Here is a 13,512-nt window from a genome sequence, read left to right as displayed (position 1 = left end):
ACACTATTATACATCTGTCAAAATCCACAGAATGTACAATAGAAATAGTGAACCCCAAAGTAAACTATGGACTTTGTCATGTGTCAATGCAGGTTCACCGATTGTAACAAATGTACTAAATCTAACAAACAAATATAACAAATCCCATGGTGGAGGATGTTGACAATGGGGGAGGCTATGCATGTGTGGAGGAAGAGGGTATATGGGAACTCGCTGTACGTACCTTCTGCTCAATTTTGCTATGAATCTAAAACTGCTCTAAAAAATAAAGTATTTTTATATAAAAAACAATTAGTTGGTGATGTTTGTACATTCTGTGAATATACTAAAAATTCATTGAAATGTACACTTTAAAAGGGTGAATTTGATGATATATGAATTATATTTCAATAAACTGTTAATTTAAAAACTCAATTTAATCTTTTCTACTTCCTATATGGCTAGACCTTCTGTTGCTACAGACTCTGCTTCTGAAACACTCTTTCCTTCCCAAGTTAGTCACGACCTGTTCAACTCACTCCTATGTACTCTGCCCACTGCCGCCCTTGCCCTGCTGCTGCCACCAGCTGCCTCCCTACTGCTCAGTTCCCACCTCTTACGAAAACACTCGGCCTTTTCTGTCTGCTTACCCAGACTGAAAGGCAGGGCACAAGCACTTCTGGTTTGCTTCTTGCATAAATGCTTTATTTCAGCAAAGAGCATTTTTGACTTACAAAAAAATCTTCTTGATGACAAAAAGCACAAATCATCAGAAATATATAAAAATTTCAAACGTATAATGTACATAATAATGAAGTCTCAAAATATAAAAAGCAGAAGCGTAGAATTAAAAAAATAGACAAGTTTACAACCAAAGTGGGAGATTTAAAAATAACTCAGCTCAGTGAGGGGGAAAAAAAATCCATATTGTTTTTCAGATGGCTTTTCTTCCTCTCCCAAAAAGTGAGAGGATTTTGTTTTTCTCTTTTCAGGGATTCATTTCTGTATACTTTTATGAGCCAACCAAGCTATACAAAATACTTTTATGACACAAGAATAGCAGAGTAATTTGATATATAGCATACAGTGTACATAATTTTTACATATATTATTATAGATATTATTTTCGTTTTATTATATTTATCTAAATAAATATATATCTTAAAATAAAAGTTTTATATATTTCAATTTCTCCAGTGTTCCCAAAATACATAAATGGGTAATTCCTATCCAAATGATTTTAATATCAAAGAAAAATGACACACCAGTGGTTATTTATTTATGTTTATAATGTTAAAATGCTGGTGTTGTATTTCATTTTTAAATATATTTAGAATTGACAAATTTAAAAAAAGGTGAAACTACACAAGTAATATAATTCAAAAACAAAAACTTTATAGCAAATATCATGTTAAAACGTCTATTTCCAAAATGTAAATGGTATGCACTAAAATTGGGGGGAAGATACCTTAAGGAGGACATACAAAGGACAAAACTTAAATGACCGATAAATTGGGCCACACCAAAAGACATCACTTAAGGTAGTAGAAAAGCAAGTCATGGAGTGGCAGAAGTTACTTGCAATACAAATAACCCGTATTATACAAATGGCTTGTATCAAGAATATACAAAGAACTCTATATTAATAATTTTTTTTTAAAGAAGGCAGATCAATAGAAAACCTACAACAGGATTAAACAGGCACTTCAAGACATGGATATCCAATGGTAAAGAAATATACAAGGTACTTAATCTCATTATAATCAGGGAAATGCAAATTAACACCACAATGAGATGCTACCCAATATAATGGCTGAAATTTACAAGCTGGCCATATCTATGTTGGCCAGGATATGGATCAAACAGAACACACATCTACGGTTCGTGAGAGTGTAAACTGTTTCCAAAGTTCAAACTAGCAGTGTAATGGGTTAAATGGTGACCTCCAAAAAGGTATGTCCACATTCTAACCCTCAGAACCTGTGAATGCGAACTTATTTGGAAAACGGGTCTTTGCAGATGTAATTAAGTTAAGGATCTTGAGATGAGATCCTCCTGGATTATCCGGGAGGGCCCTAAATCCAATGACAAGTGTCCCTATAAGAGACAGCAGAGAAGACACAGACACAGAGAAGGTCATGTGAAGACAGAGGCAGAGACTGAAGTTATACAACCACAAGGAACGCCACCATCACCAGAAGCTGGAAGAGAAAAAGAAGAGATTCTCCCCTATGGCCTTCAGAGGGATTCCAGCTCTGCTGATACCTTGATTTCAGACTTCTAGTCCCCAGAACTGTAAGAGAACAAATTTCTGTTGTAACCCACCAAGTTTGTGATGATTTTTATAGCAGCCCTAAGAAACTAACACAGGCAGTATCTACTGCATTTGAACATATCCATTTGCTGTGAACTATCAATTCTACTCCTATCTAACAAAATCGGGCACATATAAGGCAAAAAACATGAAAAGAATACTCACAGCAGCATTATTCATAATAGTCCCAAGTGAAAACCACTCAGATGTCCATCAAAAATAGCATGGATAAATAAATTGTGGTATATTCATCCAACTGAATAATTACAGTAATGAAAATGAAAAACTATGGCTACGTACGACATGGATTTATCTAACAAACATTACTATGAACACAAAAAGCTGACACAAAAGAACGCACCTAATTTCATTTATATGAAGTTCAAAAATAGGCAAAACTAATTTAAGTTAAAATAGTAGTTACCCATGGGGAAGAGGGGATGGGTGGTCATTGGAAGGGGGCACAGGGAAGCTTCTGGGGTGCTGACAACGTCTATTTCTTGCGATGGATGGTGATTACATAGATGTGCTCACTTTGTGATAATTCATCAAACTGAACACTTATAATTTATATACTTTTCTATGTGTATATGTTAATAAAACATTATTAAAAATAATAAAAAATAACTGTCAGTAACTGATCCAGCAGACAAGAAATTAGTAAGGATACAGAAGATTTGAATAACTCAATTAACGAGTTTGTTCTAATAGACGTAATATAGAAACTTGCACCCAAAAAAATGAAATTACCATTTCAAGCACGCATGAAACATTTATAAAAACTGACCACATACAAAGACATAAGCAATGTTCTAAACGATAAACGGTTAACTATACCATGTCATGTTTATGGATGGTAAAACTCAATACTGTAAAGTTGAAGAACTAACCTCAAATTTATCTGTATTTATTAAAATTCCAATCAAATCTGTCTTGTGGAATTTGATGGGCTTATCTTAAAATTCAAACTCAAGATTAAAGGACCAAGAATAGCCAAGAAAATTCCGAAGAACATCAAGATGGGTCGACTTCATGCACTAGATATCAAGATTATTATAAAACTAGTGTTTTGATAACTTTTATATTGGTACAGGAGTAGTAAACAGATGAGCCAAATAGCCCAGAGAAAGACCCAAGCGTGTAATAAAACTTGATACACATCACATGTGTCATTAGTATCACTGGGAAGGTGAACAACCAGAAGACCTAACAAAATAAAAAATACATTTGCTTGAAGGCCTCAGGGAGCTAAAAAGTAGTGAAGAACTACCAGACCAGGATCTGGGAAAGGACAAGTCTCGAGAAGTGAGCCCTATTTGGGGCAACTTTTCCCGTGGAGGTATTTGCTGACTCTGGAGGTGGCAGCAGAGGCTGAGGGGATGGGGCTCTCGTGAACCATCACTGCTTTGCCCTAGGGCTATGTACTAGCAGTGAGGGTATGCCCGAGTAAACAGGCACATGCAGGGACTACAGCGCAGCTCTTTAGCCACCAGAAGGGCTAAAATGAAAAAGACTGACAACATTAAGGGCTGACAAAGACAGAAGTGACAGGAACTTTACGACTTTGCGGTAGGAGTGTAAACTGGCACATTCACTTCGGAAAATACTTTTGCCTTATCTACTAAAGTTGAAGGTATGTATTCCCTATGCGGCTGCAGTTCTACTCCTCGGTATATATCCAACAGAAATGTGTAGCAAGAGACGTTTACTGGAATATTCACAGTAGCATTATTTGTAATATCTCCATATGAGAAGCACACCAAAGGTCCATAAATAGTAGAATGAATAAACAAATACTGGTATTTTCATGCAAAACAATACTATATGGCAACGTAAATGAATGAATTACATAGAATATAGAACGTATATACCTTACAAACATAACACTGAGTAAAAGCCAGACACAAAAGTTTAATAAATGGTATTGGGCTACTGAACAGAAATACGGCAAGAAACTATTAATTCCTTATTTCCTATCATACACAAAAATCAATAATAGGTGTATAAAAAGCCTATGAAAAGTGAAACACTTTAACTTTTAATAGAAAATAAAGGATATATCTTCCTATTCTTGGGGAAGAAAAAGAATCCCTGAAGAAAATACAATAATACAACCAATAAAGGAAATGAGTTGACCACATTAAAACCCTCTGTAAGATAAAGTGAAAAGACAAACCACACTGAGAGATAATATGTATAACCGCAAACAATAATATCCAGAAAAATGTTTAAAATTGTGTATTTACCAATTTGAAAAAGGACAACTCCACTGGGGGTTGGGGTGAGGGGAGAACAGGCAAAGGACAGGAAAGAGAATCTGCTTTACAGACACTCCAACTGCCTGAGAAGCATGTGAAACACAGGAGGGCATATTGACATAATGGAGCTGGATGGTGGTCTAAATAAATGAATTAGAGCCATGTGCAGCAACACGAAAAAATCTCAAAAACAGGGGCCGGCCCCGTGGCTTAGCGGTTAAGTGCGGCGCTCCGCTACTAGCGGCCCGGGTTCGGATCCCGGGCGCCGCATCGACGCACTGCTTCTCTGGCCATGCTGAGGCCGTGTCCCACATACAGCAACTAGAAGACTGTGCAGCTATGACATACAACTATCTACTGGGGCTTTGGGGGAAAAATAAATAAATTAAAAAAAAAATTTAAAAAATCTCAAAAACAATGCTGAGTGAAAAAAAATTGCAAAATGAAATCATTTTAATAAAATTTACAATCATGCATCATATTTAGAATCCAATATTACATATTGCTTATCAATACATATATATGTAGTAAAAAAGTGAAAAAAAATGCTTAGGAATGATAAATGCCAAATTGAGGCCAATGACTTCTGGGGAGGAAGAAAAATGAGTCAGAGAAGGATACACAAGGGCTTTATATCTATATCATTTTATTTCTGTGAAAATAAAAATTTAAAGCAAATACGTCAAAATCGTAAGTTCTCTATAATTTTATACTCTCCTGTATCACTGAAATAGTTTATAAACCACTTCTCTAGGTACTCTATGTCTTATTCTTGCATCCAGCTGTGTGTTTAGACCACATGGTATTGGTCCATCACAGATTTTGACGTTACGGCACCGACTTACACCGGGGGAAGCTTAAGAAACAGCCCTTATGAATTCTAACACAATATTTGGTTTCCTGGAGGGATATCATCACAGATATAATTTCCTACCTCCCACAGCATCTGTTTATGAGGTTGCAGAAGTCACTTGGCTCAGCACCAGGAGGAGAAACTTGTTTTTATGTTAAAGCCACAATAAATCTCATGATAGATTATTTATTAATCTATAGATAGATTTATTAATCTATAGACAGATTTATTAAATCACAATAAATCCTAACAGACCATGATTCTCTCCTTTCATTGGTTGCTAAGAGATGCTTGACTAAATCTGTGGACTACCACTAGGAAAGGTACCTGGTTGTGTGATTTGTATTTCAATTCTTAATTTCATTCTCTAATCCTTACTGTCCTTTCATTCACATTTTTCAGGTGATTTAATTTATCCTACTGTGTGTGCAAATACGTAGACAAACACACACACAAACATATAAGAAAAAGGACAATTTTGATACAAAAACATTGGAAGGAGTAAAATAATGAGGAAAAAGAAAAACCAGAGAAGGAAGGGGTGAGGGAAGGAGTTTAAAAAAGGAACAAGTTGGCTGAAAATGGACAAAGGAATGAGGGAGTGGAAAAGGGGTTAAATACACAAAAGTAGGGCGTTTCAGGAATATCCTTGTTAATCAGGCCATGGATCTGAGATGTGTATATCAAAGGCTGAGGAGGACGGTGTAGCTTCTGCTTTCATAATATGATTAAAAGTCCACAAAGGACGGTTAGAGTCAATACAATTGAGACCGGATATCCCAACCTAAGCTCTCACTTTTACTACTTATAAGTTTCCTTTAGATCTTTCCTTTGGAGTTTAAATTTTTTCTTCTCAATTTTTAGTCAATTCCTGCCAGCCCCAAAGCAGGATTTTATCTGAAGAAAATTCTCAAAGCTCACTTGGAATTTTTAGAGCAGAACAAAGTACATGTTTCACACTTTTAAAGAAAATGTTCAGACTTTGGTTGCAGTTGAATAACTTCAAAATGGCTTCATTTTAAAACCTAGTAGAGGAGAAATATCCAACGGAAATGTTTTTTGTAGACTGTTTGTTCTAAGATAGTTCAAAATCAAATGAGCAATACAGGAACTCTGGATTACCAGTAAGGGATCTCTAGCTAGTCTACTGTTATCTATGAGTCAAATAAGAGCTTAGAGGTAGAGGGGAGGTATTTCAATTCCTTCGTGCAAGGGCAGGATTTTCATCTTACTTCCACACCGTTGGCCACCTTTAATAGTTCTTCTTGCTTTTCCTCTGAGTTTGTCTTTAACTTCTGGAAGACACCGTGAAGGAGGGGAAAGAAAGCTGTTCTAGAAGGGCAGAGGATTGGCCCTGGGTGACCTTGGTGATGGGCCTTAATCTTTCCATCCTGTATCCTCATTGTTATAATGCACACCGGCAAACCTGATCTTCTCACTTCAAAAGGAGGTTAGCTGGTGAGATTCAAATGAGTAATGGTTTAAGCAAGTTCTGAATAGGCATTAAGTGCTAAGGTATTATAAAGGTCTACTCTCTCCTTTTACTATTTTTTTAAATCTACTAAGCAATTCCAAGAATCAAGTTTGAGAGATAAATATTTATGGGAACCAATGTTGGGGAATCCATCTTGGTTCAAAGGAGGGCCTGAGGTATGGGGACTTATCTCAATATTTTAACAAAACTAAAACATAATTGGTCATGACCATTTCAAAAGGATTAGGATACGTTAGAAGCACACATTTAAAAAGGAAGTGGGGGCCGGCCCGGTGGCGCAAGTGGTTAAGTGCGCGCGCTCCGCTGCGGCGGCCCGGGGTTCGCTGGTTCGGATCCCGGGCGCGCGCCGACGCACTGCTTGGCAAGCCATGCTGTGGCGGCGTCCCATATAAAGTGGAGGAAGATGGGCACAGATGTTAGTCCAGGGCCGTCTTCCTCAGCAAAAAAAGAGGAGGATTGGCGGGTGTTAGCACAGCGCTGATCTCCTCACACACAAAAAAATAAATAAATAAAAAGGAAGTGGAAGAAAGAAAGGTCTAAGTCTTTGAGATTCTATAAAGGGCCTAGTGTGTAAGACAGTTCCTGAGTCAGTAACATAAGCATCTTTGTGTTAGTGCTCAGATATTCATATAACAGAAAACCAGAGAAATAAAGACTAAGAGACGGAGTTTGGACACCACTGATAAGCCAAAACATGCTATGCAGATGCCTCATCGTGTGCTCTGGGCTTTCCGGGGCAGTGAAATAATGTATGCGTGAAAGGATTACAGCAGAATAGCTGGCTCCGTGCTGATGTGTTATCACAGGGAAAGTAAGACAGCAAAGGGAATACGCAAATCAACACAGCGCTATAACCCTGATTATTCTCATCACTATTTGATAATATATTTCCTTTTTTGGAGAAAAAAAATAAAAAAGTAAATTCATTCCCCAAACTCTAGGAAGGCTGAGAATCTAGACAGACAAAAGCAGATCTACATAAAATTTTGAAGATTAATACATAAAGTTTAAGAAATATGAAAAGCAAAAGCAATAATCTATAACACTTCCCTTAGCCACTTTGGCTGTGGTCCGCAACGCATTTTCTACAGCTCCCCAGGACAGAAAGGGAGGCTGTCAGTATTCATTTCCCGGTTCTTCTCACAAATATATACCAAGGGAGGTACAACAAGGTCTGCTTTGGATTAAAGTTATGAACTTCAGATTTCAAAACTAAGAACAAAATGTTTTAGGAGTTTATTTCAGTTTTGTCTCATCGAAACCAGAAAATTTGGGGAAAGTAGAATGCTATAGTAGTTCTGAATTTCCTTAATGATCTAAGAAAGAGAGGCAATGATATTTTCACATATTAATATAACTGGAAAAAAGAAAAAATTGGATAATGTGACTATATCCTGACATTAAAAATACTTTTGAAGGCCGCCCCCTGGCCTAGTGGTTAAGTTCAGTGTGCTCTGCTTCGGCGGCCCAGGTTTGGTTCCTGGGCATGCACCTACACTACTCGTTGGCAGCCATGCTGTGGCAGTGTCCCACATACAAAATAGAGGCGGACTGGCACGGATGTTAGCTCAGGGCGAATCTTCCTCAATTAAAAAAGAGGAAGATTGGCCCAAGAAAAAAGAACACAGCTGGAGGCATCACAATCCCTGACTTCAAAACATACTACAAAGCAATAGTAATCAAAACAGCATGGTACTGGTACAAAAACAGACACACAGATCAATGCAACAGAATTGAAAGTCCAGAAATAAAACCACACATATACGGACAGCTAATTTTCGACAAAGGAGCTACGAACATACAATGAAGAAAGGAAAATCTCTTCAATAAATGGTGTTGGGAAAACTGGACAGCCACATGCAAAAGAATGAAAGTGGACCATCTGCTATTGCCATACACAAAAATTAACTCAAAATGCCTCAAAGACCTGAAGGTGAGACCTGAAACTATAAAACTCATAGAAGAAAATATAGGCAACACACTATTTGACATTGGTCATAAAGGAATCTTTTTGGATGACATGCCTACCCAGACTAGGGAACTAAAGAAAAAATAAACAAGTGGGACTTTATCAGATTAAAGAGCTTCTACAAGACAAATGAAACCAGAATCAAGATGAACAGACAACCCACCAGCTGGGAGAGAATATTTGCAAAACATATATCTGACAAGGGGTTGATCTCCATAATATATAAAGAACTCACACAACTGAACAACAAAAAAACAAACAACCCGATCAAAAAATGGGCAGAGGAAATGAACAGACATTTCTCCAAAGAAGATATACAGATGGCCAGTAGGCACATGAAAAGATGTTCAACATCACTAATCATCAGGGAAATGCAAATCAAAACAACACTAACATATCACCTCATGCCTGTTGGAATGGCTATAATCACCAAGACAAAAAACAACAAATGTTGGAGAGGATGTGGAGAAACAAGAACTCTCATACACAGCTGGTGGGAATGCAAACTGCTGCAGCCTCTATGGAAAACGGTATGGAGATTCCTCCAAGAATTAAAAATAGAGATGCCCTATGATCCAGCTATCCCACTACTGGGAATCTATCCAATGAACCTGAAATCAACAATCCAAAGAGGCTTATGCACCCCTTTGTTCATTGCAGCATTATTCACTATAGCCAAGAAGTAGAAGCAACCTAAGTGTCCCTCGACTGATGACTGGATCAAGAAGCTGTGGTATATATATACTAAATGGAATACCACTCAGCCATAAAAAGACAAAATCGTCCCATTTGCAACAACATGGATGGGCCTGGAGGGTATTATGTTAAGTGAAGTAAGCCACAAAGAGAAAGACAAACACTGTATGATCTCACTCATATGTGGAATGTAAACCAACACATGGACAGAGAAAACTGTATTGTGGTTACCAGGAACAATGGGGGTGGGGGGTGGGCACAAGGGGTGAAGGGAGACATTTATATGGTGATGGACAAACAAAAATGTACAACCCAAAATTTCACAATGTTATAAACTATTAAAACATCAATACAAAAAAAAAAAAAGAGGAAGATTGGGCAACAGATGTTAGCTCAGGGTGAATCTTCCTCAGGAAAAAAAAATACTTTAGACGGTATTTCCTAATAACCAACAGTGATGGCTGTGGCTAACATCAATGAAGTAATTACTGAGCAGTATTTTTCTTAGTATGCTTAAGATCATCTCCAATACTACCATCAGGCTTGACTTGAGTTCTGAGAAAAGAACACCATTAAACGACTTTTTTCTCATAGAATTACAAGGTAGGCTTTCAAAATATTCACAAGTGATTAGGGAGTCTTAATGAAAAAATAATCAATTTATTATTTCAATTTATAGCATAATCCATCACCACAGGAATCAAAGAAACAGGGAAAATATTTTTAGATGTACATAGTACCTAGACATTGAATGGCAAGTTACCGTGGAAACTTGAATTATGATATCTGATAATCAAAACAATGTCATCTTATTCTAATTAATATAAAATAATATACTTTTACACAAAAACCTGATATCCATGAGCAATGTCAGATGAAAAAATGAATATGATCTGTAATATCCAGATAATTGAAGAACTGGATTCACATGCTAGAATTAACTGGTGAGTTGCCTAAGAAATCTACTTTCTTTTCTGTTTTGCAAATTTTAAAGTGGTAAATTGATTAGCATTAAATCATAATATATAGGGCTGGCCCCGTGGCTTAGCAGTTAAGTGCACGCGCTCCGCTCCCGGCGGCCCGAGTTCGGATCCTGGGCACTCACTGACGCACCGCTTCTCCGGCCATGCTGAGGCCGAGTCCCACATACAGCAACTAGAAGGATGTGCAGCTATGACATACAACTATCTACTGGGGCTTTGGGAGGGGAAAAAACAAAAGGAGGAGGATTGGCAATAGATGTTAGCCCAGAGCCTGTCTTCCTCAGCAAAAAGAGGAGGATTAGCACAGATGTTAGCTCAGGGCTGATTTTCCTCACAAAAAAAAAATAAATGAGTTTAAAAAAAAAAAATTATAAAATCATCATATATATTCCTTCAGATATAGTGCATTTATCTCATATAAAATGTGATTGATAAACACTTGTTTTCCTCCAGCTATAACGTAAACAGTGACATAAATAAACTTGTGTGTTCTTCCTACATCTTCTGAGTAGTTGATAAATGTCATAATTTTTATTTTACTGGATAGCAAACTAAAGAAGAGAAATGATGAACTATATATAACTAAGGCCTTCCTCCCCCTATATTCTCTATTCTGACACAAGTGTCTCTCTTTTGCGAGGTTTTTTAGGGCAAAGTGTTTTTTTGTTTTTGTTTTTGTTTCATTTGTTATCTCTTTAGATACCCTGGTACCCAGCATATAGGAGACAATCCCTCAAAATATCTTTAGTCTTGATTCAACATTCAAAGAAATAAGAAATGTTGTCATATGTCTGCTTCCAAAACATGCAGTATGTTCCAATTACCACATCCAAGGTAGTATTCCATCCTATGTTCCATACTACTCCATCCAAGGATTATGGAACGACAAACGGACACAGATACAGATAAAGACAGAAATATATATAGAGAAATCATAGCTAAAATTCTGACGGCAATGGCTTAACTTAAATTTTGATAACTGATTCTTGTGTATTTTAGCATGCTTTTCAGGCACTTTGCATTACAACTACAGAGGGCAAATGGTTAATAAACCTCATTCTTAAAAAGAAGTTCTTCAATTGATTCAAAAACCCATATACTTGTAACCTGGGAAAGATTCTGAAATGCACAAACAGGTAACTCAGCTCTATATGGGATATTGGTTCATGAACTCTTTATCAATCCTACATACAACAGAAATGCTGTGGAGGATTGAATATGTATTTTAATGGAGACATTAATACTTGCAGAAAAATAAAATATTTAAAAGGACCAACAAGCGAGAATTCTTGTGTATCAAAAAAACGTACAGTATTATATGCATATTTTAATATGCCAGATCTTATTTTAATGAGCTATCGTGGATATCTCACTCACTCTTTATTTTCTACCTTATTAGAAGGATATTTAATACTAACTATTGGCATTTCAGTCTGCAATCTCTGCCTCTAACAGGATATCAATGGTGTCTTCTCCATTCCCCCAACACACACACTGAATTCCAGTTCAAAGTCACAGTTTTCTACGCCCCTTAATTATCCTCCATCATCAACTCTGATTCAACATCGAGCCTTTACCATCCTCAAAATCCATATTTATACCTTTAGAATATCCTGTAACGAGGAGGATATTACACTACTGAATCAGTTCTCCAGACAGGCATATCAAGAACACTTTTGCAATCACTCACTTCTTGGTAGAGACCAAATTATGCAATAGCCCATAGAATTCTATTAAAAGCAGAAAGGCCACATCACCAAGACACTTCTTGGTTCCACCATGAATTGATTTAGAGCCCAGCTGCAAAGTCACTCACATTTGCCAAGAGGTTTTGAGTACTCTTTGGGACCTACCCATCACACAAACAACGATTTAAACAAAATGAAAACAAAACCAAACAGGCTGACTCACTCCAACACTCCCAACTCCATCTTGTAGGAAGAAGGCTATAAAATGATGTGATGATTAGCCTAGGGATTTCCATGTCATTTTCATTTTCAGAGCCCTGCATAGCGTTAAAAAGTATCAAATAGGGTCTAATTAGACTTGAACACACAGACCTGAACAACGTTTGACAAAGAGCTTACTGTTCTGAGTATACCATGTGGTACCACAGGATTATTTTTGGTTATTTAAAAAAATCCCCGAATCAATAGTTAAGAAAGCAATGAAGTCAGTTTACCATATTCCACACCCTGCATCCCATCATTTATTTGTATCAGATATTAAAATGATAATCCATTGCCTGTCCAAAGAGCACTCACCTCATTGTCCGACTCCACAAGAACTTGATCATATTCACTAAGCGCTACTAGAAACATGATAGATGTGACATTTTCAAAGCAGTGTATCCATTTTCTTCTCTCTGACCTTTGGCCCCCTACATCGACCATTCTGCAAGGTTAATAATATTTACATTAATAGGATATAAAGAAAAAAATCAAGATAAATATAACTTTACTTACAAACTTAGGAAAAATACACTCTAAAGAGAATGGTCATCCAAGTCAATTCAATTAATACTTATTGAACATCTACTAATTTTCTGTTACCTACCAATCAAAGTCAAGACATTCTGGGTAACAAATCATTGTGATTACTAGGAAGTTATCTGATACATATAAAAATTATAACTTTTAAAAAAAAACAATCCTGTGCCAAGCCAAGCAAAATGGTGTTTTATTTAATCAAGCACAGAAGAGTCAGAAACAAATGGGTTTTATTTGTGTTAAGCTCTAATGGCCAATACTGACTTGAGGTTCTTTTCCTATAAAATGAGAATGAAGATCCTCATGTATTTCTCAAGGATGCTAGAAATGACCACCAATACATCTAAAAGATGTAAGATATTATACATTTTAATATGGATGTGTGAGATGCTTCAACTAAATGCAAACACAACTCCACTGATCCTTCATCAGTAGGGCAGGCATTTTGGGCTATTTTTTTTTTTCCTTCCAATATT

At 36.7% G+C, this 13,512-nt stretch overlaps 1 protein-coding gene across 1 annotated transcript in view; it reads right to left on the bottom strand.

Annotated features, from left to right (window-relative positions):
* Positions 1-13,512, bottom strand: part of GNAQ (G protein subunit alpha q) — a 285,088-nt gene that overhangs the window by 55,476 nt on the left and 216,100 nt on the right. Inside the window, exon 5 of the mRNA XM_058565599.1 lies at positions 12,812-12,941. Within this exon, the coding sequence (XP_058421582.1) occupies positions 12,812-12,941 (130 nt within the window). The remainder of the gene's footprint in view (positions 1-12,811; positions 12,942-13,512) is intronic.

This window comes from Diceros bicornis, chromosome 22 (genome assembly GCF_020826845.1).
Source record: "Diceros bicornis minor isolate mBicDic1 chromosome 22, mDicBic1.mat.cur, whole genome shotgun sequence".
NCBI lineage: Eukaryota > Metazoa > Chordata > Mammalia > Perissodactyla > Rhinocerotidae > Diceros > Diceros bicornis.
This window is presented reverse-complemented; position numbering and strand designations above follow the sequence as displayed.